This window comes from Eleutherodactylus coqui, chromosome 10 (assembly GCF_035609145.1).
Source record: "Eleutherodactylus coqui strain aEleCoq1 chromosome 10, aEleCoq1.hap1, whole genome shotgun sequence".
In the NCBI taxonomy this organism is placed as follows: Eukaryota; Metazoa; Chordata; class Amphibia; order Anura; family Eleutherodactylidae; genus Eleutherodactylus; species Eleutherodactylus coqui.
This window is the reverse complement of record NC_089846.1, coordinates 98468336-98496304: the sequence shown is the minus strand read 5'-3', so window position 1 is coordinate 98496304 and position 27969 is coordinate 98468336. Positions and strand designations below refer to the sequence as shown.

The following is a 27969-nucleotide window of genomic DNA, read 5'->3' as shown; positions in this document are numbered from 1 at the left end:
GCAGCTTTTGCTGAGGTTGGAGTTACTTGGGGGTGGGGGGCTGTAGGTGACAGCGCTACTCGGCATTACTGATGAGATGTGAAAATGCCCAACTCCAGCTGCTAATATAAACCCGACACGGAATATACTATTCCCCAGCCCCATCTGCCTCCACCCTCCTACTATACACACTCCATTATTAATGTGATGACAATATTCAGCACTAACGGATTAATTATGCCTGAGACTAAGATATTCTGAGTGTCACTATCGCATGTGGCAGTCTCTCTCGCTGTGTCTTCAGCCTTCCATCTAGCACCAGTAAATATAATGTGCCCACAACGCAGTTCGCACGGAGAATCCTGTCCAGCTTCTCTACAGTACATGGTGGCACTACTACCTACTTATGTAGAGGCTGGCAGCGAGGTGGGAAGCACGGTCCAATGACCCCGAGACTGTGTAGCCCATGCGGATGCAGCCCAACTGAGATCACATAGAACTCTAGAAGGTCCATGAGGGATCTGAATTTGGCCTATTCTATGACAGTGGGCCCAAGAGCTGACACTCTACCAGTAAGCCATTCACACATAACTCTTAGGACTGCAGCCTCAGGGGAGGGGAGTTCTTCCAATTTTTGCCTCTTTACACCCTAAGGCTTGGTTCATACAGGGTAGAATTTCCGTGCAGAAAGTCCCCACGGCCCTTCCACCCGCAGCTCTTAAACCCAAGATTAGCCAGCAAAGTGGACGAGATTTTGCAAAAACCTCGTTCACACGCTTCGGCCAAGTCGCACGAAAACTGAGATGTGGCGCAGAACTAAATTCTGCAGCATGTCAATTCTTTTCTCGTTTCCGCTGCGACCCCAGCCTTAGGGGTCCTCGCCTCTGAGAAGCAGCCTTGACATCTTATAGACAGGAGAGTTGCTGCCGGACTTTCCCCTTGTGTCGTACGTCTATGGGAAGAGGCAAGAAGCGGCTCCTCTGCCAGCAGGCAAAAACCCAACTAGTCTAACCCTTGCTGCCCCTATAGAGCTTCAACCACCATTTTCCTATGTTCACGTCCACCTATAGCATCACGATCGATCAGGCAAGTGTTAACGAGACAACTCCCACTTGTCACTGACTCCAGCAAGAGAGTCAAATCCAGACTCCCCACGTTGGGCTCCAGGGTCAGATATGAAACGTATATCTATATGCATCACATGACAGTTCTGTATTCTCGCTGCCTTAGAAATACTGACATGGAAAATATTACTATTAGGTCACAGGGAGGGATGCACAAGGGACGGTAGTCTACAGCTGTGCACCTTACTGGAGAAGACATAGATGTATAAGTGTATCTATAGATCTATACTGTAGACACAGTAAAGTGCAGTCACCTACATATGGACCTATAGTGTAGACCGCGTACACTGATCTGTTCTATACAGGACAGCGGGGGGCACACTTCTACCTGTGCAGCCATACTGCACACAGACCATGTAAAGTACACCTATAGACCAATTTGGACACATGCAGGTGAGTGCACACTCCTATGTACAGATCTATATGCACAGTGCAGTCATATAAGTGCCCATCCTCACACGTCATACACACTTTTGTGCAGTCTGCTACATAGAGTCCCGCAGGACACACTGGCTGGCACTACCACATACCCATAATAGCAGCGCCCAGCTCACTGCATCATATAGAAATGCTGTGTCACCAACTATAACTCCCATCATCCCTCCGCACCTGCAATCCTCGCTCGCTCTTCAGCGTCGCACACAGGTCTCTAATCTTCTTGCTTCCAGTTGCCACTTCTGAGTGTTTATCAGCCCAATAAGTGACAGGAGGAGCCTCCCTCTAGTCTTAAAGGGACAGGAGTCTGCAGAAGAGTCACTAGTGTCTGCAGAGATGAGAACTGTCAGCGGAGAAAAAGGAAGCAATCATCCGAGAGAAACGCGACCACAAAAGAGACGACGGCGAATAAAGTGACAGCGCAGTATATAAAGATGGAAAGAGACGACGGCGGCAAATAAAGTTGCAAAGAGACAGCAGATGGATAGAAAAGTCAGAAAGATAGCGGTGGCGAATATAGTCACAAAGAGACAAGACAGTAAATAAGTTAGACAGCGGTGGCAAATAAAGGTTACAGATATTTGGAGTCTTTTTTTTATTTTATTTGCACATTTTTAAAAATTTTGGACTTAAAAATAAGCTAAATAATTCATCGTCACGGCTCCCGTGTGCCCCCCTCATTCCTCATTCAGTTTCTTTGTGCCTCCTTATCCTGCCCCCCTTATCCCGGTCTTTGTGCGCCTCTCCTTTGTGTAGGATGTGACAGGTCACAGATCCTTTGTGCTCCCACAAAAACCTGAGACGGGGGAGCGTGAGAAACAAAGACCTGCCTCCCCCCCCAACCCCAGGAGCAGCAGCGTGTGAATGCAGTATGACGGGGCCCTCTGATCCCAGGAGCTGACACTCCATGTAGAGTTCTGGGGGCTGGGCGCTGCGCTCTGGCTGATACAGGCTCTGTTATCCGCCACTTGTTATTTGCAGCTCTGTGAATGGGATTAGGCTCGGCGCAGCATCATGGGACTGAGCCCCCCAGAGAGGACAGCAGAGAGCAGCTGCACCAACCAATTAACTCCTTCTGTCTCCTTAAAGAACCTTTTTTATTTAAAAGAGAAATTGTCATCATTATTCATATTGACCAAATATTTTCCTATTACATGGAGCTATTATTCAGGAAGGGGGTGATATTGCTGTATAATAAATTGCTGTTAGCCTAAAAGGAATGAAATGTCAGAAAAAGTTCTTGTATGAGTCGTTTTTGTATTAAAAGCTCTTTTCTCTTAAGAATGGTTTATTTTTTTATTTTAAATGTCTAATTACAGCTCACCACCTCCCCCTCCCTGCGCACGCACGTCAAAACTCTTCCTATAAGCAGTCTATCATCTGCGCATCCTGCTACAAAAAGTCAGAGACGATGGCCCCCTTTTAAGTTTTTTGCAGATACTTTGGCGATTCCTGACTCTGCGTTGTTAGTGGACGTCCCTCCCAGAACCACAGCGGCCTTTGTCAACCTCTGTCATATTCTCACTTCCTTGGTCCTCGACTGACATTACTCACACAGCCCAATTCCCTTTCTTCTGGGAGCCTGTGATTGGCTGCATCAGTCACGTGCCCCTTTTTATGGGGACATCATCGCTGGCTCCACCATTACCCATTCAGACGCTCATGAAAACTACCGCACATGGCATGCACATAGAGTCCTTGCGAACGATACATGGCACCTGGAGCCATACTAAGTGTCGTTACAATGTATCCGTGCAGTCTGAGCTAAAACAATGTGGAGCCCACAGAGGACGGTCCAGGCCGGATACAACTGCAGCACAAGCCCAGCAGATCCGGCTACAACCCAACTAACTAGGCAGGATCTGAAGTCGCACACACGAAATAAGCTGATGAGAAATGATTCTGCCATTTCCCTTTTCTGCAGTTTTTGCTGAGAAATCCTCCCATTTCCATTCCCTCCCGGCCCCTCCGGACAGCACACACGGAGCCGCTTCCTTGGTCTACCAGCTTTATTACACACAGTACTCGCCGACTCTCGCACAACATGCTCTTCTCTTTTATAAAACCTAATGTTCAGGAGGCGCATCGGGCCGGCGAGACTTCCTGGGTACGGGGAGAATAATTTACTACTAGGCCATCCTCTGGAAGCTGCTCAGGGCCTCCTCCACCTTCTGGGTTTCTGTTTCCAGCTGCTTCATCTGACGGAACAAAAAGCAGAAAGAGGAAAAATTAACACATACACGTACAGGTGTAATATACATGGACGTCCCGGCCGAGGGGCCGCAAGCGGCACGTCCCGGCCGAGGGGCAAGGGGTGGAGTTAATTTCTCACAGTAAGAGGTCTAGTTGGCAGTTTTTAACAAATGTACAATAAGAGTTATATTTTACTGGGCCATAACCCCGTGATGTTACAGAACAAGGATAGCACAGTAGGTGAAATCACATTAGATGGACAACTGGATGGCGTCACAGCAGAGGAAGGATGCAGAGGGATTCTACAATCCAGGGGTGATGCAGACAGAGATTTCACAGTACAAGGATGAAAAAAAAACAGTATGAAAGTAAATCTTGGTAAAAATAAATAAATCTTGGTATTTGTATGCGCCAACTTATTCCACAGCGCTTTCAGGTAATTATTACTTATTACCCCCCACCAAGCTGGGTTCTCATCAGCAGATAATCTAAATGTGGCCCCAGCCACATGGAAAATATGTGACGCTCACAAATTATGGGACTCCACAGCAGAACGATGTTGTAAATTCCCATTTCCAATTGCATTTTTCATAGTCATTATTAGCTGCACCTCACCTGTGTGGACAGGCGCCCCTCAGTTGTCAGGCTCTACTGCACCTCCTATATGCATTATAGCCAACCAACTTAGCAGTGCAGTCATAGCCTCAAATGTATACACCAACAGTATGGTGTCTTCAGAGCCTAAAGCTACTGTGACACTACAAGTCCCATGAAGTCTGGAAAGGCTTTCACAACTGGGAGCGTCACGTTTTGCAGCCAGTTTTGAAGCAAAGTGAGTGAACACTACGCCACCTGTAGGCAGAACCTGGAATCCTTATAAAATATGGATGGAGACCATCTTACCTTCTCAGAGTCTTGCTGTTGCACTGTGGGAGGAACCTTGGTGCGGTAATCGGCTCCTGACACCCGCTCACGTAGCTTTTCCAGTTGTCGGCTTAGCTCTGTCTTCTTCGCCTGCAGCTTAGCCATCTCCTTCTCCACATCAATGAGCCCCTGCAAGCGAGGACATAAATACACGACCTTACAAGGAGCAAGCTGGCATTGGGCTTCATAGCACCACTGGAGACACCAAAAGACTGGATACAACTGGACAGCTGTCGCTGCCCTAAAATATCGCGGGGGCGTCTTCTTACCTTGAGCATCATGTAAACGGTGGCCTTATCGGAGGCGGTATTCACGGCGCTCCCCTCTGGGGCCGGGTCCTCCGGCTCAAGGATCACCAGGGAGCGCGAGGAGGAGAGGACGGTGATATAAGAGGTGTGCGCCAAAACCACAGATTTTGTATCCGCGTCCTGGCATTTCACGTAACCTGTCAAAGCACAAGAACATTCCAACAGTTGGTGGGACGATTACCCGCTCAGGCTGTACTTATATGGCGTCCTGTAACCTGCTGCCGTCCTTACTGTCACCTCCTGCTGGGCACCTCTTACTGCCGACACCATATATTAAATCGTCCCCCGGTATTAATATTGTGTACATGGCCTTGTGAAAGTAATCAGGTACTAGTAACGGTTTATAGGCTCATCCTTCCTTCAGCTATTTGGTCTTGCTTCGCAAAGCAAAAAGCTCAGCAGTGGAAAAATAGAAGTTATAAAACTAATGAATTCCTCTTCTAAGCAGATGTCCTTGGATTTGTGCTTCTAGACATTTTGACATTCCTTCTATTGCTCATTACTGAACGTCTCTTCTCAAGGACTGTTTTTAGAACAACCCGTGAAGGAATACGAGCTAGAAGATACATGAATGTGCATGGATGTAAGCTTACTGATCCGCCTATATTTTGGCTGGTTGTTAAGGGGGTGCAGCGGCTCGTGATTCCGATAAAGGTTTAGAGCTTGGAAACATCACATGACCGTTTGTTTCCTTCTGCGATGCATCGTAATAATTAGGCATACCTGATTGATAAGGCTACGGTGCCCACTGAGTATCACCTAAATTAAGTAATAACTTTAACCCCTTAATGACACGGCCTATTTTGGCATTGAGGACCAAGCGATTTTTGGTATTTTTTCATCTCCATTTTTCAAAAGCCATAACTTTATTTTTCCGTCGACGCGGCCGTATAAGGGCTTGTTTTTTGTGTGGTGAACTGTAGATTTTTTCGGTACCATTTTTGGGTACATAGACTACATTGTAAAACTTTTATTAATTTTTTTATGATCGTAGGAAGAGAAAACGCTTCAATTCTGCCATAGATTTTTTGTTTTTTTTAAAAAGCATTAATTATGCAGCATAAATGATACAACACATTTTTTTTCTGCGGGCCGGTACGGTTACGATACCAAAATTATTTTTTTTAAGGTTTTTTTTCACTTTTCCATAATAAAAACTCTTTTTGGAAATTCTTATTTTTTTCTAAACTGACTGCATTCAAAGTGCTATAACTTTTTTATTTTTCTATGGACGGAGCTCTGTGAGGGCTTATTTTTTGCGAGACGAGCTGTATTTTTTATTGGTACCATTTTGGGGTACATCTGTTTTTTTTTCATCACTTTTATTGCGCTTTATGGGAGGCAAAATGCTAAAAATTAGCATTTTGCCTCAGTTTTTTAGCATTTTTTTTACGCTTTTTGCCGTGCAGGATAAAAAGCATTTTCAATGTATTGCACGCGTCATTACGGACGCGTTGATACATTTTTATTTTCTGAACTTTGTTTTTTTCTTTTTTTTACAACACTTGTGTCCCTCTGAGGGACTTTTACTGTTACACTTCAGATCGCTGCGATAATGCATGGCAGGGCTTCTTCCCTGCCATGCCTTATCGCTTACTATAGCGATCATAGACTATGGCAGTACAGGACGCTGGTACCCATAGCAACCAGCCGGGCTCTCACGATAACATCGCGAGAGCCGGTCGGAGACACAGAGGGAACGCGCTCCCTCTGTGAACCCTTTCCCTGCCGCGATCTACTTAGATCGCGGCAGGGAAGGGGTTAACAGCGGGACGCCGGCTGTGACTGACAACCAGCTCCCGCTGCGGGATAGCGCGGGATCATATGTGATCCCATGCTATCCCCAGGACGTGAGTTTACGTCCTGTTGCGGGAAGTACCCTGCTACCAGGACGTAAACTTACACCCTGCAGCGGGAGTGGGTTAAAACCCTCTACCGGCCAGTCAGAATGCATACAAAATTGTATCTTCTTATAGTTAGAGGAAGATAACGTACGGGAATTAGCAAGAGCAAAGCTGATACAAAGATGCCACCCAGACCCTAAATAACTTGTTATACGTTTACAAGCAGCGTCCAGCACATCAAACATGAAAAGTAACTTTGGAATTATCTGATTTTTCATTAGGACAGTTTGTAAAGTTGTTTCATCTTAGATAGACTGAATTAATTTGAAGAATTGGGTTGAGGATGTGAACGTCCTCTTTAACCCCTTAATGATGCAGCCCCTTTTTCTTTTTCCATTTTCCCTCCTCCCTTCAACAAAAAAATCATAACTCCTTTATTTAACCATCGACGTCGCTGTATGAGGGCTTGTTTTTTGCGGGACGAGGTGTATATTTCAATGGTGCTATTTAATGTACCATATAATGTACTGAAAAACATTTAAAAAATTCTAAGTGAAGTAAAATAAAAAGACATTTCGCCATCTTTCAGTGCGTCTTGTTTCTACGGCGCACAAACTGCAACAAAAGCGACATAAGTTTATTCTATGGATCAGTACGATTGCTACAATACCAAACTTTGAAAAAAAAAAAAAAAAAGTAGTATAGTTTTTTTTTTTACTTTACAAGACATTTAATTTTTTTTCAATTATTTTCTGCAGTCATTTTGTGCGCACAATAACGTTTTTATTTTTCCGTCGACATAGTTGAGCAATGGCTCATTTTTAGCGGGATGTCCTGCAGTTTCTGATTGTATTCCAGTTTGGTACTTACGACTTTTTTGATCGCTTTTTATTGCGATGTTTCTGGGAGACAGGGTGACTGAAAAAGTGCATTTCTGGGGTTCTTTATTTATTTTTTTTTATTTTTTCGAAGACGTTCACAGTGCGGGAAAAATAATGCACTACTTTGATAGATCGGACTTTTACGGACTCGGTAATACCAAATACATATTTTTATTTTAGGATTTAGCTTTTTTTAATAATAGGTATGGCAAAGGGGGGTGATTTAAACTTTAATAATTTTTTTTTTTTACAATTAAAAACAAAAAAACTTTATTGATTTTTTTTCTTACTTTACTTTAAAGCCCCTCTGGGGGACTACAACCAGCGATGCTTTGATCGCTCCTGCAGTATGACGGAATGCTATAGCATTACGTCATACTGCCATTTAACAGGCAGTCTATCAAGCCACTCCACAGGGATAGCTTAATAAGCAGTCTGGTAAGGCAGCCCTGGGGCAACCTCTCAATACATTCTCCCCCGCTCCATGACGTACCTATACGTCATGGAGCGGGAAGGGGTTAAAGCTTTCGCTGCCACTTTAGCAAAACAGCTGAATTATAAGAAAGGCGGCACTGGGTGCCTTGTGAGACATCATATGGGGGTATCTTTTAAGAAGCTGCCCTCGACTTCACGGATGTTTTCTATTGATGACCTGTCCTCAGGATCGTTGGAGGCCCACCACCCAGGACCCTTGATGATCAGCTGATGCCTGGGACCGCCGTCAGTATGGAAAGCGCAGGAAGCAGATCAGTACTTGTGGGTTTTATGCCACCACTTTTTAAATTAATTTTTCCAATTGTTCACCAATGAATATGCAAGGTAGCGTTGAATGGGTCGACTCCAAAAAGTAGTGACAGATAACCCACAAGTACCAGCAGATCAGGCTGTCTGGACTGCAGTGGTGCAGCTCCCATTGAACTAATTACCAACGTGGGCCATTGTAGTACGGACGGCACAATCTAATTCCTGCACTGTCTTTACTGACAGCGGTATTGGGAATCAGCTGATTGGCAAGTATCCCAAGTGGTAGATGCCGCTCCCCCTCCCCCACCAATCATCTATTGATGACTTATTTTGGAGGATAGGTAATCAACAGAGAAAACCCCGTTGCTGCAGATATTCTCTTTAAGGTCTGAAACCATCATAGGTGATCTGAGGGTCTGAGGGTCTTACACCAGGGCAGGTCAGTGTCAGGTACTCACAGTCAGCCTTGGTCTTGGTGAGATTATAATCAGCGCGTAGAGATCGGATGGATTTCACAATGAGCAGCGCAAGGTCCATACGCCTCTCCAATTCTTCGTCTCGCCAATGGAGCTATCAAGACAGCAATAAAAAGGGGTCAGCGTCATCCTGCACAAACATTATGGACTTCACATGCTCAACGCTCTTCCAACTTAAACCGAGAGATTTAGATGAATACCCCAATATACGACTCAACCTAAGAACAACATGCAGAGTTATTATGCGGTAGGAACTTCTCAGAGAACATAGGATTATAAACTGCAACATCAAACTCAACTCTGTTACATCAGTGATTCAAAAGACTGTTCCTCTCCCCTCCACTGTCACCCACACCAAACATCTGTCTTGTATCCTACCCACCTCTACACTCATGACCATCTCCCACCCAGCCTGGCACCATGCGCCCCATGCACCCCTCTACATCATGACAGCTAGTGTTCTGCAGCAACCGCTCTACAGCCGGCAGGACGGGACTATATAGCAGTGGTCACCTCAGCGGCATCAGGATACGGAGTGACCGTTACGCTGGGGAAGGTCTCAGAGGGACGCCGGGGGAGTCTCTGGTAAAGCTCTTCTGTGAGGAACGGCATGAAGGGCGAGAGGAGTCGGAGGCCGGCATCCAGGCACGTGTACAGCGTGTTCCGCGCTACTGCTATGGCAATTTCATCCGTGCCAGAGAACACGGGCTTCAATAACTCCTGAAGGAGGCAACAAGAACAGTGATGAATTGATGACAGGGAAAGATGGTGAAAACGTTCACTGCAATAAAGCAGATGTACTTACCAGGTGGACATCGCACAGGTCATACAACCAGAGGTTGTACACCGCTGTGGTGATCCCTGGGAAGTCGTAATTCTGGAAGCCAGCGCTGCAAAGATCCACCGCTAACGTGAGGCGACTCAGAATCCAAAGATCCGCCAGACTCTCCTGTCCAGAGGGCTGAAACACAACACCCATTAGTCCAACAGTGAATACGCTGAGCCCACAGATACCTCAGTTGTGTCACCACTTCTCAGCAACTCTGTTGGCTAGAGACAGAGTCAGAGAACAATGGCTGCCCACAGCGCTCCTTATCCCCTTCACAACCAATTACGGTAAATTTACATTGGGCGGTAATAAACTGTGTATGGAGCTCAGGAGCCAAGTCCACTCCATACCTGGTGGCTATCAGCTGTTTCTGTCAGCCACTAGTAACAGCCCCGATCAGAGTTAGCTCTGATCGTGCTAGTAGACTGTTGGGATGTCATGGTCAAAGCTGATCGAGCGACTAAACACTCAGCAGGTGGGAGGCATCCCACTGGCAACTCTCGTCACACAGTCAGCTATCACTGCAGATACTGAAGACTCCCAGGGCTGCCATGGAAGGGCTCGATAGACATAAAAAAAAAACAAAAAAAACCCTATATACTGCAATACTGAATTATTGCCTTTATATAGTATAAGCAATCAAATAATTGCAGGATCAAGGTCCCTTTGTGGACTAAATAAAAGACTTTTACGGTTAAACTTTTTGTTAAAGAAAAAAATACATTTAAAAGTTCAAAAAAAAAAAAAAAAAAAAACACACAAAAAAAAATAACATAAAAAAAAAAAAAAAGGGCAAAACTATTAAAAATAACAAACCCACATTTGGTATAGTCATGTGCATAAAAGCCCAAAACTATTAAAATATCACAATATTTATTACGTACGTTAAGTCATTTAACAAAAAAAATTAAAAAATGGAATGCCGATATAACTTTTTTTTAGCGCTATCCTGGATCCCAAAAAAGAAAAAGAAACAAAAAAAAAAAATCAGAATAAAAAGTGATCAAAAAGACATGTTTCCTAAAATGGTACTAGTAAAAACCACAGCTAGCCCCGCGAAAAAAGGGCCTCACACCGCACTATCAGCAAAATTAAAAAAAATTAAAAATATGGCGGCAAGCAATTTTTGGTTAAAGAAAAAGTTTTATATTTACTTTTTAAAAGTAAAAACTATATAAAACAGAAAAACTATTAAAAATTAAACAAAAAAAATAACAGACACTATAAAATTTGGTATTACAACTGGACTGACCCATAAAGTTCATATATCCTTTTTACTGCACTATCAACGCTCTAAAGACTAAACCCACCAAATATGATACATTTTTTGGGGCATTTTCTCTACTTGAAACATTTTTAAAAGTCTTTCTGTACATTAACCCCTTGAGTGGCACGCCCGGAAAATTTCCGGGACCAGCTCCACTGCCCATAGTGATATACCCCGGAAGATTTCCGGGCTATGTATCACTATGGGAGCTGCAGAGCACAATGCCACAAGCTGTGACAGTGTGCTCTGCCTGCACAGACCCACAAAGAACAAAGCCAAGGCTTTGAAAAACCAGCAGAAGATATTGCTGGCATATCGGCAATCTCCTGCTTTGTTTACAGGTTGCCATAGGGACCATCGGCTTGTCAGAAGCAAGCCGATGGTCTCTGTGACAGGGAGAGCTGGAGCTTAGCTGTCAGAGGACAGATAGGTACCAGCTCTTACAGCAGAGATCAGAGAAAACCTCCGATCTCTGCTGTGTTAACCCTTTACATGCTGCAGTCTATGTGACTGCAGCATGTAAAGGGCTGTCACTGCAGTATGTAAAGGGCTGTCACCATCGGACCCCCGGAATGTGATCAGGGGTCCTGATGGGTCCCTGTGGAAGTCCCCTAAAGGGACAAAAAAAAAAAAGTTAAAAAAAAATAAAAAGGTAAAAAATTATTTAAAAAAAAAATTATAAAAACACTTGTCTCCCTTTACTTTGTAAAAAAATCAAAAATACAATCACACATGTGGTATCCATGCGTCGTAATGACCCAGAGAAGGAAGTTAATACATTATTTAACCCCTTAATGACATGGCCCCTTTTTTTCTTTTTTCCCCATTTCTTTTTTTCCTCCCCCCTGTTTAAAAAAATCACAACTTGTCCCGCAAAAAACAAGCCCTTATATGGCCATGTCAATGGAAAAATGAAAAAGTTATGGCTCTTGAGACGCAACTGCAAAATTAGTTGAAATTCAATGATTAGACCATTTTAAAAAACCTGCCCTGGTGGGCACGACAGGGTGGTAGGAAACCCGCCACTCAAGGGGTTAAATGGTGCTATTAAAAATAAAACTTGTCCCGCAAAAAAACAAGTCCTCATACGGCCATGTCTATGGAAAAATTTAAAATGTATGCAAGACTGGGATGAAAATAGAATGAATGAAAAATCTGTTGTTCTGAAGGGGTTAAGGGGATCTCTGGCAGCATCCAAGGCGTTCCGTGTGATGTCTCAGTGGTAATCAGGACATCTGAAGGCACCGAATAACCGAGCAAGGTCTATTACCCAGCGGTATGCCAGCAACACATCGGAGACCACAATCACTGTGCCTGCCCCTCTCCATTAGGTGGCGCTACACTGCAACATGCCGCTTCACAAGACAGAGGCTGCAGTGGATGAGGAATTTGAATGGTTGGTCCCCATCCCATATAAGGGGTCCGTGTATGTGTGACTGTTGGCCGATAACTGGGCACTGCCTCTAACATTAGGAAGGGTTGTCCAGCGGTGGATTTAAGTCTCTAAGATCGTAAACCGAGCTGTGCCGCAAAACTAGAGTCACGTACATTCATAAAGCAAGCGTGAACCTGCAAATCTCTGTCTTACCAGTGATGATGGAGGAGGGGTGAAATTATCCCCCAGGCCGCGCATGGCGAATTTGGTCGCATTCCAGAGCTTGTTGCAGAAATGACGGTAACCGAGGATCCGGTTCACATCCAGGTTAATATCTCGGCCTGAAGGAAAACACAAGGAGGTGAAATTATTGTCGTCACATTGGAAACCATCAACAAGTCCGGATGCTTAAAGAGGGTGTCCGCCCTCTGTGCCCCGCCCCTCATGGCCGCCTCCAAAACCCCTTTTTTAACATTTAAATTTTGTTCTAATGCGTTTCATTTTACACCGTTCTAGCGGCTGGAGCCCAGTCTTCACCTTACGCCCATGACAGCAGCAGTGCGACAACGCCTCCCGTCCAGACAGGAAACAGGAACCTCCTAGATCTCTTTAGAGGCGGGCACACCCGTCACCTCCTCAGTTCCGGTCTGTAAGACAGGTTGGAGGGGGGCTGTAAAGATGGCGGACTGCAGGGGTGTACTCCCATACTCTATGGCATGAGGGGTTACCTGTCCCAGGTGTAAGTGTCCACTAGGAGCCCTGGGTCAGCCTGGAATCATCCTCTCAGCTCTTGCCATTGTGTGAGAACCCTTGGGATGGCTATATGTGTGCTCAATCACACCAAGGATCTGTATGGTCTTTGCTTGGGGCTTATGGTCCCGCCTTTGGCTCCGCCTACGATCTCTGTGGGCCCTGCCTATAGCATAATGACCTTTGATGGCTCTGCCTATAACCCTTTATGGCTTTGCCTGTAGCATAATAGCCTTCATGGCTTTACCTATAACCATAAGGTTTTGTCGACGACCGCTTGTGGCCTTTGCCTATAGCTTTTGGGATTTTGGCCTGGTAGCCTCTGCCTTATGGCCTGCAAATCTTTTATGACTACCTGTAGCTTTGGGGTCTGCCTATAGCCTTTATGGTTTTTGCCCCGTGGTCTAGCGGCCTTTGTGGGTTTTGCCTTTTAACTTTTTTGTTTTACCTTTGGTCTATGGTCTTTGCCTATATCCTTTTTGTGTTTTAATTATGGCCTCCATGCCAAGCCTAGGTACTAATAGGTAATAATGACTTTACTTGACCCATGGCTTGTGGCCTCTGGGCCTCACCTATGATTATTAGCTGCAGGCTTCTAGCCTCTAGGCTCCGCCCGTGGCTTCTAGCCTCTAGGCTCCGCCCGTGGCTTCTAGCCTCTAGGCTCCGCCCGTGGCTTCTAGCCTCTAGGCTCCGCCCGTGGCTTCTAGCCTCTAGGCTCCGCCCGTGGCTTCTAGCCTCTAGGCTCCGCCCGTGGCTTCTAGCCTCTAGGCTCCGCCCGTGGCTTCTAGCCTCTAGGCTCCGCCCGTGGCTTCTAGCCTCTAGGCTCCGCCCGTGGCTTCTAGCCTCATATCCTGTGTGTTGGGCTGCTGGCCGATGAGCTTCAGTGGACAATAAATGAAGCCTCTTTTTCCTCTCCGCACATCTTAAGTAAGACATCTATGGTGAAGAATACCTATGGAGATCTGAGGTAAGGCTGTTCTGAGGAGTGATAAGAACAAGATGACAGCTAGAGGGAGGTTACAATTTACCTTCAATGCAGAATTTGTATCTAGGAATCCCTCTTCCTGGAGCGGCGTCCTCATGGGGGGTAGTTGGAGGAGGCTTTTATACCCTGGAACATTTATTTTGATCCTTCCAACTTTAAAATCGAGAACTCCAAGCTAAAATGTATTGGGGTAATATTATGTAAATAATGTTCCTTTTTGGGAATCAAACTTCCTAAGAACATCAGAGTGTTCCATAGCTTAGCTGGCTCTAATAGAGAAACCAGTGCAATGGGGCAAGTTGGATCCTGGGGGCTAAAACCTGTAATTTGGAACATCCATTGGGTTGGCAGTTATCATCCAATGAGTTGTTAGCCTAGTTATTAATCTAGTTTAATCTCTCTCACTGGTGCGGTCATGGGCGTAAGGGAAACAGGAGATTACTTACCGGTTATCAGCTTTTCATGAGGCCATGACAGTAGCGCTAATTTTCCCCCATTATTGTATTTGGGTTTAACTTTATGTAATAAAATGTATTAATTTTTAAAGTATAAATGTAAATAAAAATGGATAGACCTTAATTAGTCCATGGATCTTGCCACAGAACTGAGAAGGTGAAGGGTGCCTGTCTTTAAAGACATCTAGGATGTTCCGGTTTCCTGTCTGGATGGCAGGCGGCGTCTCACTGCTGCCATGGATTCATGGAAAACTATAGTCTTGTGTATTCTGATACAGAGCTTCAAACCCCCTTGTACAGAGTGATGAAAGAACGTGCTGCCTGCAGTCACCACTAGAGGGAGCTCACTGTATACACCTACACACACTCAGTGTATAGTGAGCAACCCATAGGGGCACCTGCTAGCAGACAAATGATATCCCATAAGCCACAATGCAGAGTGTTTGGAGCTCTGATCACGATAAAGATAGAAATTAAGAATTCATCAACACAGAATTCTAAACATAAAAATGAAAAGATAAAAAAAGGTGGAGACTCCCTCCAAGATAAACCATGAATTACAGGGGTGTCCTGGGACTTTAATGCCAATTGTATATCCTTCGGCTGGGTAGGGGCAGGGCTCCATCCTTTTCACTGTTTACTAGACACAGCACTGTACACTTGGTAGTGGTTGTGCCTAGTAATGCAGCTCTCTGCAATTCAGTGACTGGGACTGAGCTGTAATATTTGACACATCGGCTAATAAAATGTACTTTGCCTGCCAGTGAAGAGGCGAGGGCTAGGCCCTTTAAAGGGAATGTCCAGTTGTAAACTACTGATGGCCTAGCTGCAGGATAAGCCATCAATAGTAGATCAGCAGGAATCTGGCACCCGGAACCCCAGCTAATCAGTTGTTTGCTGGGCTGGTATTCTTGTGCACTGAGCCGATTTCTGCAGGAAGCAGACAGCTCTATTTCCAGTGCAGTGGCTAGATTGGGTATTGCAGGCATTGAAGAGAACGGAGCTGTCTGCTCCTGCAAAAACAAACTCAATGCACGGGTGCAGCTGGGCAGAGAGGAGTCCTAGGTGGTGAAACCACATCAATCTACTATTGATACCCTATCTTGAGGATACGCCATCATTGGCTTACCACAGGATAAGCTTCTTTAAATCGTCTGATCAGTGGAGGTGCTGGGAGTCAGACCCCCACTAATCTGATAATTATGACCCATCCTTAGACAATCAGTATTACGTCTTGGAGAACTCTAAGGAGCTGTAAACTTACCCTGACTAGTATATGCACACAAAGCAAATCTCAGGGCATCCGTTCCACACTCGGGGATCCCGCTGGGATAATCTGCTTTCTGCGAAGAAAAGGCACATAACATTTGGCTCCCTAGTCGTACGTGATCAGGGCCGCAGCAGGTGGACGCTTCGCTTCTGACTCACCTGTCCTTCCTTGGCTCTTTCCAACTCTGCAGGATCCAGGTTACTGTCTAGAAGTTGAGCATGAAGACCCTGAGAACAGAGACAGAAAGGTGAAGGTGACAAAACGGCGCCAATCATTACCAAGGACTTTATATCACACCCTGCGAGATCAACTTACCTGCAGGGTGATACCCCTTATCACATCCAGAGGGTCAATGACATTTCCCAAGGATTTACTCATCTTACGGCCATGAGCGTCACGTACTATGGCGTGCAGGTAAACCTGAGAGATAAAACGGGCAGAAACCAGGGAGAATGAGAGGCACAGACCTGAAGACCATGTCCACATATTATACAGAGATGTAATCTGCATGGAGTGGAATCACTGGGAAGCACAATGAACTGTCTACACGGTGAAGTTCCTAAGTGACTGGTTGTGTTGTAGTCAGAGCTGCATTGATTATTCTGTAGGCTTCAGAGCCGAGCTCCCTGAATCCTCTGCCTAAGCAGACTGTGATGTGCCACTTAATACAAGCCATAGATTCTCTTATGAGGAACATGGAAGCGATAACCAAACCATAAGCTACCACAGGACACGCCTGACCATACAGCTATAAGATATATTTATTTACAGGATGTAATCTGAAGGCCTCAGTGTTTACTAGGGTAGGTGACCGCGGCAAGAAACCGCAGAAACCTGTGGAGCACCTACCTCTCTGAAGGGCAGCTTCCCAGTTAGGGAAAGACCCAGCATCACCATCCGAGCCACCCAGAAGAACAAGATGTCATGTCCGGTCTCCAGAAGAGTGCCAGGGTAGAAAACCTTCAGGTCCTCGGACTAAGGGAGAGAAATACCATAACCAGTCTGTGCTGCCCCATACAGACAGTTAAGTGCACCGATTAACACTACAAGACCCAATCTATAACAGTTTTCCAGCCTCAGCAAGTGATTGCACAAGGCCAGAATACGCCACCACCTACTGATCGATACAAGTCCTACGACCGGGACCCCACCAAATGAAGCAGTACAGCTCCTTTACAGCAATGCATAAAGCCACCCACTAACCAGCACCACTCCTAATGACTGGGACCTTCACTGCGCAGAAGACAAGGGGGCCTCAGTTCCTTTCTTCTCCAGACCAGCAGGGGGTCCTAAAGGTTGTGTTATAGAATACCCCCTTAAGTACCGGACTGCAATCTTTACAGGTCCTCACCTCATTGGGCCAACCGAAGATGGAGAAGGGGAAAAGTCCAGAGGAAAACCAAGTGTCTAGGACGTCCTCATCTGAAGCACAAATAAGTGTAGAATTAAGAGAGGGGACGACACAGTGAAAGGCCACTTACGTTTCTGATGCTGGACATTGAAAGATGTGCTAAGGTCCCCATACACTGCATGGCAAGGTGCATAGCCACCCATAGGTATGGGTCTCAATACACCACTCAGCAAGGTCCATACGCACCATTAGGTAAGAATTCGCAGACACCACTCAGTAGGGTCAGCAAGGCCCCTTGAACGCCCTATGATGTTGTGCACCAGGACTTACCCTGCTTTAGTGACACCTTATCAGGGGCAACGTTGAAGTGTTTGGCGGCCTTGGCCCTCGCCTCCTCTTCCGATCGGCCACTGATCCAGTATGTGCCATCGGTGTCCTGCACAAGCAAGCTGCTTGGTTAATATGTTCCACACACGAGTAAAGCTCATAGTCACCTATGGACATTGTGTGACCGCAGATTAAACACCCCTTCTACCACTAGAGACACAGCCAAGTACCAAACAGCATAACTCAGCCATCGGAACCTTCTCACCTCTCCAGGCGGCACAGACGGGTCATCAATAGTCACAAAGTACGCCGGGATGCGGTGACCCCACCAGAGCTGTCGCGAAATGCACCAATCCCTACAAACAGATTCATGGTCAGGTGGGTGAAACAGGAGCGGCTTTACTTGTGATGACACAGCACACATCGCCCGCTTCAGGTAGGGTGCTTACACATTGTAAAGGTCTAGTGGAACGAACCTACTATTCGAAATTCATTGCAATAACCCACAGATATCCCAAAAAATACCTACCTGATGTTATCCATCCAATTAAACCACGTCTTGTTGTGGAATTCAGGTTTGATGGATAGGTGGCCCTCGCGGACGGCATCAGCAGCTTTCCTACCCATCTCATCACAGCGCACGTACCACTGAGGCTTTAGTAGGGGTTCCACAATATCCTTAGAGCGGCTAAGGAAAGAGAAACACTTATGACATGTAGCAGATAACAAATATGGCATCATCAATACAAGGGGTTGTGTAAGATGAAAAGGGTCGCTCTGACCCTCATAAACATCCGGGGGGGGGGGGGGGGATGGGGGGGCATCCTTATAGATGGGTTGTGCTGGTACTGCAGCTCAGCCACATTAACCTGAAGTGAAATACCAGACACGACCATAGAGAGGCGCTGCAGCTGGATGGTAGCAGGGCAATATAACCGGTCATGTCCCACCAGTGAGGTAGAAGGACGGCTGCCCCCTCCGTGTGCACCATGTTTCTGAGATGCCGTTACCTGCAGATTGGGACCACCATGGGATTGTCCTTAATCTCTTTGAATAGTCCCTTATCCTTCAGTGCTTGTAAAACGGCTTTTCTGGCCTCAAAACGCTTCATTCCCTGAAAGAAGAAACAAATGTGAGACAACAGAAGAGAATCACATGGAAACGCCTCGAAAACGCCACCCGCCCTATGGCTCACCAGGAACGGCTGAGGAACGTTCACCAGCAACCCGCTGTCATCCATGATGTTAATAAACTCCAGGGAGTGTCTCATCCCAACCTCATAATCATTCTGGTCGTGGGCAGGGGTGATCTTCACAGCGCCTGAGGAGGAGGAGGCAGGCAAGACCGTGAGGACAGATCGACAGAGACCAGGCAGTGAGAAGAAGGGGACAGCTGGATAGACGGACAAGGCAGTGAGGGAGGAACAGACGGACAGACAAGGCGGCGAGGAGATGGACGGATGGCCAAAGACCAGGCAGTGAGGAGAAGCAGAATGAGATGGATAGACAGACAAGGCAGTGAGGGTAGAGAGAGAGGACAGACGGATGGACAGACAAGGCAGAGAGGAGAAAACCAGCATACATAAAAGGCGGCAAGGCGATTGATACACTTACCGGTCCCAAAGCTCATATCCACAAACTCGTCAAAGACAATGGGGAGGAGTCGAGAGGTGAAGGGGTGGAGCACAGACTTTCCTCTTAAGTGCTAGGATTAGGAAAGAGAGTAAAGCACCACTGAAGCGCAGCAGGAACCTACATACACATGTGGAGAAATCCTCAAGTACCTGGTACCGCTGATCCTGAGGATGTACCGCCACAGCCGTATCCCCCAACATGGTCTCCACACGCGTCGTAGCCACTACAACCTCCTCACCTAGGACGTCCATGGCAGAAAGGAGTCAGCAAATGAAGAATCGGAGTCACCTCAAGACAAGACTATGACCCCAAGGGGAATCAGAGAGCCTCACCTGAATCTTTTACTTTATAGGCAAAGGAGACCAACACCCCAAACTCCACGCCCTCCTTGTATCCGGGCACCGGCAGCACCATGCGGCCCGTCAGCTCCTTCTTGTCTACCTACAATACAGAGTCCTCGGATGTCACTGTGTGACTAAGACTGTCGGGCAATATCCCAAGAGGGCAAATCGCTGAGGTGGAGGAGACTCAACAATCCGAAACTCCAGACCCAACGACTGCGTTCTTATGCTTATTAATCCAACACATCGAAGATGAGAAGGCAGCAGCACTGCAAACAGTTTCCATGAAAAAGGTCTTATCGTTTTAGGTCTACGACTTCTATGTAGACTGATGTGTCTCCATGGTTACAGACAACATACAAACCCCATGCAGTCTGACAATACAGACACTCCATTCATCTGCCTCATATTCTTACCAGCCTACTCAATGTATATTAAACAGGTGAAAGACGGGAGCGGGTACAACTGCTGAATCACAGTGCCTTTTTGTAGTCTGTAACCATTAACACACATAGTGGGCTGCAGAGCCGCCGTCCGCGCCCAGCCGCAGGGGCTGCAGAGCCGCCGTCCGCGCCCAGCCGCAGGGGCTGCAGAGCCGCCGTCCGCGCCCAGCCGCAGGGGCTGCAGAGCCGCCGTCCGCGCCCAGCCGCAGGGGCTGCAGAGCCGCCGTCCGCGCCCAGCCGCAGGGGCTGCAGAGCCGCCGTCCGCGCCCAGCCGCAGGGGCTGCAGAGCCGCCGTCCGCGCCCAGCCGCAGGGGCTGCAGAGCCGCCGTCCGCGCCCACCCGAGGAAACGTTTATCAAGACTATTACAAAGGGTTTTGTTATCTTAAGAGTCATCCACCAATATCGGCCCCTCCCCGTCCCTCACCTCTATATCAGAGATGGCAGAATTGAGGGTACACGACCAGTTGACAAGCCGTTTGCTGCGGTAAATGGTACCGGCCTCATGCAGGCGGATGAAAGCTTCCTGGACGGCCATTGAGAGTTTCTGCAAGGAGCAGATGAGAAGATTAGTGATGGGGGAGAAAAATATATCCAGGTGCAAAGAACTGGAAGAATAAAGCAGCTTCTTACTGGTTCCATAGTGAAACATGCGCGGTCCCAGTCCAGGGAACTGCCAAGAATCCTCAGCTGGTGGTAGATGCGGTCACCTTTTCTGAAAGGAAGAGAAAAGCAAGCAGATGACGACAGGCTGGTGAGCGGACACAGCGCTGGCAGATGTAACATCGAGTCACTTACTCTCCCTTCCACTTCCAGACCTCCTCTATGAACCGTCCTCTACCCAGGTCATGGCGGGTCTTCTTCTGTTCTCTCCAGAGCTTTTTCTCCACCACCACCTGAGTGGCGATCCCCGCGTGGTCACATCCTGGATTCCACAAGGTCAGCTCGCCACGCATGCGATGCCTTAGGTTAAAGTAGACGGTGTTACTGTGGCCATACACAGTAGACGAACGTTGGCCAAACCCACCGGCTGCGGCAATACTGGGCAAACATCTAATATGTCCCAAATCCCCATAACAGCTGGAGGAAAGGACGTTATATTTCAAAGTGCCCGTCAGCAGCTTATTCACTCCCCCTCACTGAGAATACATGCATGCTCAACTGACCGCACATGTATATGGAGGGCGGGGAGGACGGACGGATGCCCAGTTCCGCTCCAAGCCTCCGCTACTTTGTCCTAGTCAGTTCTTGGTGGGCACTCACCAGCGCGTCAGGCTGTCCTGGATAGCGTTGGTGAGGGCATGCCCCAGGTGTAGGGATCCCGTCACGTTCGGGGGAGGGATGCACATCATGAACTGGCCCTTTGGGTTCGGTCCTGAAATACTTTTCCTCTGTTACGCAAGAAAGAAAGAGTTAATCCAATAGGGGAATGACAGACGCAAGGCAACAATGGCCACATGCCGTATGTGCCAATCACAGCACATATTGTACTAGAGGCTCCAAAATGTTAATGGGCTGGGCGCACCACCTGGAGTGTCCTGACCATTAAAGGGGATGTCCCAATTCTCTATCAGGGAACGTGGAGTAAATGGAGGTGGATCTACGTGTGGAGGGGAGAGCAGATACAAAGGTCTCTCGCTCTGGAGAACCTGGCATTGTCATGCATTATAAGACCTGTGTTAAGCTTCATTTCCCTGTGGGGGTGCTGCAGGGAAATAGAACACTTGTTACAGATTAACCTGTGATCAGTCGATGGTGGAGGAACGTTCTAACAAAAAGGGATAGAACTAGAGGAACGCGGACACAACACTCACCCCATACTCAGGCTTGAAGAATCCTTCCTTCTCCCACCAGGCGTACCAGGCAGCCTCTACGTACTGGGGACTATAGGAGTCCGGCATGGGACCTGAGATGTCCTTCATTTCCCCAGGGGCAGTTGGAATATCGTACATGATAACACAGAGCTCCTTCTTGTCCTTTTCCGTCTTTGGCTTCTTCTGTGGTTGACAAGAAGAGACAACAGTAAGAAACCGAGAAGGAGATAAAAGATGGCAGCCCGGAGCGGAAGCAGGAGCACGGCCTCCTCACCTCCGCCTGCTGCCCCTTCAGCTTGTCCTGCTTCTGCTGGAAGCGCTCCAGCTTCTCCTTCTTCTTGGACTCCTTCTTCAGCTGGGCCGCCGTCTTGGGAGGGCCATTAGCTAGAGGAGCGTTGGATGGGACGTCTGGCGAGTTGGCGGCATTCTCGGGTTCTGGTTGGGATAGAATTGAAACCATTTCTATGATTATGAGCATTTACCGACCAGCATCTCCCGCACGTCACGTCTCCGGCTGACAGCGAGCAGCGTGTAAGGATTCTCCAAGACTAAAAAGAAGGACTCGGACTATCAGGAACAGCGTCGCTCCTGTCAATGTCCGTTACTGCAGCGTTCACTAGGACAGGTGTGGGCTGCAATACCAGACACGGACAACTATGGCGCAGTTTTTTGGTCTCATAACCCCTTCATCATTGTTAGATCGGTATTAAAGCTTTGTTACCCCCCCGCCCCCCTTATCTGTGATCTGATGAGATAAACACTGACACAACATACAATGTGTAATGGCCAACTGTCTCTACCCTCTGATTAGCAAAGTGCCATGGAATATGTTAGTACTAATTATACATATATATATATTACACGATGCGCGTGCTGAATGCGGTCACATCAGTGTGCTGTGAGGTAAGGGGAACAGATACATGGTGACTACATCTCCGGTGGTAATACTGCCGCCATATATGAGGCTATTATAGGGCAATTCAGAACAAATGCTATAGAAGTCTTCATCATGACGTCTTCCTCCATGAATGACATGAGAAGATGGAAGAACTCTTTAAAGGGGTTGTCTCGCGCCGAAACGGGTTTTGTTTTTTTTTCCATAGGCCCCCCGTTCGGCGCGAGACAAACCTAAGGGATGGGTTAAAAAAAAATATATATATATATTACTTACCTGAATCCCCGCTCTGCGACGACTTCTTTCTTCCTTCTCCAAGATGGCCGCCGGGATCTTCACCCACGATGCACCGCGGGTCTTCTCCCATGGTGCACCGTGGGCTCTGTGCGGTCAATTGCAGATTCCAGCCTCCTGATTGGCTGGAATCGGCACACAAGACGAGGCGGAGCTACGATGACGATGCGGGACCAGCTCTCCGGTACGAGCGGCCCCATTCACCAGGCAGAAGACCAGACTGCGTAAGCGCGTCTAAAAACGCCAGAAGACAGCGAATTTAGACGGATCCATGGAGACGGGGACGCTAGCAACGGAGCAGGTAAGTGAATAACTTCTGTATGGCTCATAATTAATGCACGATGTATATTACAAAGTGCATTAATATGGCCATACAGAAGTGTATAACCCCACTTGCTGCCGTGAGACAACCCCTTTAAGCTTTTGATGCATCTTACAGATGTGCGATGTGGGCGCTGCTTGCGATATAGCAGATGCCAAGTCCGTCGTCCAGTTCTGCTCGGATACGTCCCGGCATATCCTCTGTTATCAATTCTACTGCAGCGGAGTTATGTTGTTTAACCCCTTTAGAACCAAATGCAGTAAATATACGCGCTTGCTCCTAGGCTTTAATCCCGTTCGATAGCAGGGATTACGGCGTGGGATTAAAGCCTCTGTCCTGCAATCATGCAGAAGCAGGTCGGTTCCTCAGCTGTCAGACACAGTAGAGGACCCAGGGGAGATGGGAGAAGCAGTTTTTAACCACTTCTGCCTTCTCCTTTCCCAACTACATAGAGTTCAATGAGCGCCATGTACTGAAAAGTGAAAGTAGAAGTATTCCTTCCACTACGTGTCCCAGCGATCATGTGAGCGCCAAGAGTTCCTTGTTTCAGCAGAGCTGCAAGGTCCTAGCAGACCCTGATCAGCTCTGTTAGTGACTATTGTCACCACAGAGAATGTATCGGTGAAAAAAGATACACACAAAAATAGCCATATATGTCACAGGAAAAAAAATAACGCAGCAAAAATAATTTTTGTAGCTGAAGGAAAAAATAAAATAAAATTAGGCAGTAAAACCACCACATGGATAAAATCCCTAAATCGTGTCTGTTCCTTTAGGGTTCTGTCATTAGAAAAAACAAAACGAACAAAAAAAAAAATCAATACTTACCTATTCCTCCCCATCAGTCTTCTTGCAGCATCTTCTCCTGGCTCCTCCAGTGCCCCGGGGCCACCTCATTACAAGCCGGACGGATCCTCTTCTTCACGTTTTGTAGCGTCCATTCTCGGCAGTCTCCTTCCAGCAGGTCAGTGTACCTGGTCACTAGTGCCATAGTGTTCACAGCCTAGCAGAGAGTGCCGAAGTAATGCCGAGACTGCGCCTACTTGCTGTCTCGCTGCAGGTGTTCATAGACTACTGCAGAGAGACAGCATGTATGCAGAGTCTCGGCATTAGCTCAGCACTCTCTGTTGGTCAGTGAACACTACGTCACTAGTGACTGGGAGGAAGGAGAATGCCAGGAATGTATGTACCATCATAGGAAGAAGAGGATCCGGACGGCTGGAGGTGACAGGACCCGGGGGACTGGAGGAGATCAGCGGGGAGATGATGTGGTAAGAAGACTGATGAGGGAGGAATAGACAAGTATAGACTTTTCTTTTCTTCTAATGACAGCACCCCTTTAAGGTCATCATGTGTCACTAGTGGCGCTCACATCCCACATCTGTAAGATGTATCAAAAGCTTGAAGAGTTCTTCCACCTTCCCATGTCATTCTGGCTGTATGTCCATTCACGGATGAAGACGTCCGCCTTACTTCTGTGTCTTGAATCCCCTTGTACAGACGCCCACAGTCATCTACGGATAAAGAGTCCTTACCTCCACTTAATAGCGTCACCTCACCCAGGATCTCCTTGAACTGCGTCTGGTTGACACACATCAGAAACCAGCGGGTGACATTGGGGATTGAGTGTCTGAGGGCAGGAGAGAGCACCTGCAATGGAGGAGCAAAGGTTACCGGAGGGGTGGCGCACCCGGCAGTCACCTAAACCTGAGCCGCAGCTCCTCCTGGTGGCGATTACGTAGGAATCGGCTGCAGAACTGCGCAGACTTACTCAGGGGTGTGATGCCATACAAGAGCCCGATGGGAAGAAGAGGCAGTTGGCAACTATCACAAGCTTCCCATATCCTCTAATGGAAGTGAGAGCGCCGTACTGCTCGTCTTCATTCACATGCGCCAAAGTGCGTCACGCCATCACGGATGCATCACGCTGCATTCACATGAATGACCACAACATCCAGGCTGTATCAGTGATACCCATGTAAATCCGCACCTATATAGACTGAAGGCCCCAGTCACTAGACGAGGCCTTGTTTGCTCATGACCTACCTCCACTCCTTCCCCACTGGAGCCGGCAGGTAAGTAACTTACAGCAGAACAGGGTTTCACACCTTGCTAAACGGATGGATGAGGCAGCAGGACAGGGCGATGTCCGCGAGGCTCAGGCGCTCCCCCACGAGGTACGTGCGCAGTCGGAGGTGACCCTCGAACACCTCCAGGATCCTCTGCAGCTCCGCACGCGCGCGCTCCTTCACCTGCGACAGGAAGCAGACGGCCATGATGGTACTGGTCAGAGTAAGCACCATCCTCTGTAAGACTACGACTTACCTGCTTGTGGTCCACGCCGTAGGCGGCCGGCAACACGTCCGATTCTGCATAGTTCACCCACTGCTTAATAAGAGAGAACATCCTGGGGTCGCCTCCTCCTAAGAGGGTCTCAGGAGCCAGCATGTACGACACGGCCCAGGCCCCCCATACAGAGCCGGTGCAGGGGGACAGCAGGCATGGAAGCAGCAGGTTACGGGGCGCCTTCTCCACCTCCTGCACCACCGGCCGAGGGTTGGGGGCGTACTGTCCGGTGATGCGCACCCACAGGCATCGTGGGTCTGAGGTAGAAGACACCGGAAGGTAGAGCGTCGACATGATGGAAGGGAGAAGCTGGTACCTGCGGAGGAAGGAGGCACTGAGTAACACTACTACAGTACATGGGGTGTAGTGCATCACCCATCATCACACATCCCACTATGGGCTCTGCGGGGTCACACCACCTGCGGAGGAGAGGGCACCAAGTAACACTACTACAGTACATGGGGTGTAGTGCATCACCCATCATCACATATCAAACCACCCTACACATGGGGCTCTGCGGGGTCACACCACCTACGGAGGAGAGGGCACCAAGTAACACTACTACAGTACATGGGGTGTAGTGCATCACCCATCATCACATATCAAACCAACCTACACATGGGGCTCTGCGGGGTCACACCACCTGCGGAGGAGAGGGCACCAAGTAACACTACTACAGTACATGGGGTGTAGTGCATCACCCATCATCACACATCCCACTATGGGCTCTGCGGGGTCACCGAGTAACACTACTACAGTACATGGGGTGTAGTGCATCACCCATCATCACACATCCCACTATGGGCTCTGCGGGGTCACACCACCGGCGGAGGAGGGGGCACCGAGTAACACTACTACAGTACAGCAGCATCACAATAACAGATTTCTCACATGAGCATCAGGAATCTGATGGTTCGTTACAATGTATCAGTGCAGGTAACATATGTGAACATGAACAGAGACTTGGATGTCGCGGTGTTATCGTATCTCATCTTCACCCTATTAGGACATTTTAAAGTAATAAAAGACCCCAAAACACAGAGGGGAAGGGGGGAGGGTACTCTAAGCGCAAGAACTGCTAAGGACTGACCCCTGGCATCCAATTACATCAACTTGTGATGTCAGCATCATGGCGGCTTCCTTCCATAAACAGCGCCGTCTCCCTGTGCGCGGTATAGTTTAGCCCAATCCACTTTGATGGAGCAGAGCTGCAGTACCAAACATAACCTGAGAACAAGAGTGGCACTGCTTGTAGAAGAAAGTCACCATGGTTTTCCGGATTCCCTGGCACTTCCAGCAATATGCGGGCGCCCCAGTACCCGTGTCGTCCTCCCTGACCCATGCTGGGTGTTCTGGGATGGTCACAAGAAGACGTACGATTCGCGGTAACGCTGCGGGAGATGCAGTGACGTTCTGCAGCCGGGTCTTCAAGGATGGGACACAGGGAATGGCTTCTCTGTATTGTGCGCCCCCATATTATGATGCAATCATGCTCTTTGCCGCAGTGCTGATCGCCTGTAACACGAGGACCGCGGCCGGCGCCGGTCTGATCCGCAAACATCAGAGAACGCTGCAACTTTTTGTAATTATTCATCACCCCAATATATAACGGGACGTATTACAGCACAGCGCTACAACATCCCCCCGCATGTTCTTGTGAATGGATCCCGTTACACATGGCTACGAACACAGCGGTCATGTGACACCAGCTGAATGCGGCATCAGCTCATCTCGCTGCAGCCCGCGCATGACGGATGGCGGCCTCCATGTGTTACCCATCTAGGGCCCTGTCAGATGATGAGGGTTATACCACCGTCAGATCTCTGAGTCACGCCATAACATCTTCCTCCCGTGTTCAAAATATCTGCTTGCTGTCAGTGAATGGGAAATCTAAACTCAGAGCTGGGAGGTCTCACAGCTGAGGGGTTGTTACAGTTGTATCCGGTCTAGATCGGCTGACACATTGTAACATACTCCTACAGCTGGCCCTGTGTCCACACTGTAACAACTCTCAGCTGTGAGAAGTATCAGGTCTGCAGGGTTTTCAGCATCCGAACAGAAAGCTATTTACATTCACTGACAGCAAGCAGAGATCTTAGAGGAAAGAAACACGAAGTCTGGGAAAAACTTACCCAACTTTATTGTACCAGCTGAAATGTGAAACCGGCGCTGAAAATAGTCTGAAAGCTGAGAGAACAGCGTCGGCTGGGACTTGTAGTACCCCTGCCCCCTCCTCCTCCTTTACCTACCCAGCACCGTCACACTCACTTCCCTCAGCTCCTCGCCGGTGACGTCATGCACATCCCCGCACGTGTGTTTTCTATTCACTTCCCACTTCCGCCCTCAGTGACACGTCAGAGGAGCT

The 27969-nt window shown here is 47.9% G+C and overlaps 2 protein-coding genes across 6 annotated transcripts in view; both read right to left on the bottom strand.

Moving 5' to 3' along the window:
- The window catches only part of VWA7 (von Willebrand factor A domain containing 7), a 28145-nt gene extending 26350 nt beyond the window's left edge, over positions 1 to 1795 (bottom strand). Inside the window, exon 1 of one of the 2 annotated variants that reach the window (XM_066581608.1) lies at positions 1713 to 1795. Coding sequence is in view for 1 of the 2 variants with exons in the window: in XM_066581607.1 (XP_066437704.1) it covers positions 1634 to 1637 (4 nt within the window). In the remaining variant the exon portion in view is untranslated. Of the gene's footprint in view, positions 1 to 1633 lie in introns of both variants that reach the window. The other variant, XM_066581607.1, reaches the window with a different exon arrangement.
- A 1734-nt stretch (positions 1796 to 3529) lies between these two features.
- On the bottom strand, positions 3530 to 27969 carry VARS1 (valyl-tRNA synthetase 1). Of its 4 annotated transcripts, XM_066581606.1 has the most exons (30): positions 27737 to 27872; positions 25584 to 25920; positions 25367 to 25510; positions 24794 to 24908; positions 22022 to 22182; positions 21748 to 21930; positions 21197 to 21324; positions 20732 to 20896; positions 20567 to 20648; positions 20361 to 20480; positions 19484 to 19592; positions 19301 to 19389; positions 19131 to 19221; positions 18713 to 18837; positions 18528 to 18631; positions 18047 to 18205; positions 17783 to 17873; positions 17521 to 17626; positions 17191 to 17261; positions 16689 to 16814; positions 16155 to 16259; positions 15998 to 16066; positions 15834 to 15912; positions 12593 to 12720; positions 9714 to 9869; positions 9422 to 9628; positions 8891 to 9002; positions 4925 to 5100; positions 4635 to 4784; positions 3530 to 3736 (listed from the first exon to the last, which is right to left on the bottom strand). In XM_066581606.1, exons 2-30 carry the CDS (start codon positions 25896 to 25898, stop codon positions 3668 to 3670), a joined length of 3735 nt encoding a protein of 1244 aa, XP_066437703.1. In that variant the 5' UTR covers positions 25899 to 25920; positions 27737 to 27872; the 3' UTR covers positions 3530 to 3667. The 4 variants fall into 4 exon arrangements, with proteins under 4 accessions (XP_066437703.1, XP_066437701.1, XP_066437702.1 ...); XM_066581604.1 differs by having other exon boundaries at positions 18528 to 18837; positions 27854 to 27969; XM_066581605.1 differs by lacking the exon at positions 27737 to 27872 and adding an exon at positions 27873 to 27938 and having other exon boundaries at positions 18528 to 18837.

Excerpts from the sequence above, each read along its gene's own strand:
- VARS1 (XM_066581604.1), bottom strand. The coding sequence starts at position 25,898 with ATGTCGACGCTCTACCTTCCGGTGTCTTCTACCTCAGACCCACGATGC. Across the intron at positions 24,909-25,366 it reads TCATCCATCCGTTTAGCAAG|GTGCTCTCTCCTGCCCTCAG; the intron begins GTGTGAAACCCT and ends CCTCCATTGCAG. Across the intron at positions 9,629-9,713 it reads ACCTGTGCGATGTCCACCTG|GAGTTATTGAAGCCCGTGTT; the intron begins GTAAGTACATCT and ends TGCCTCCTTCAG.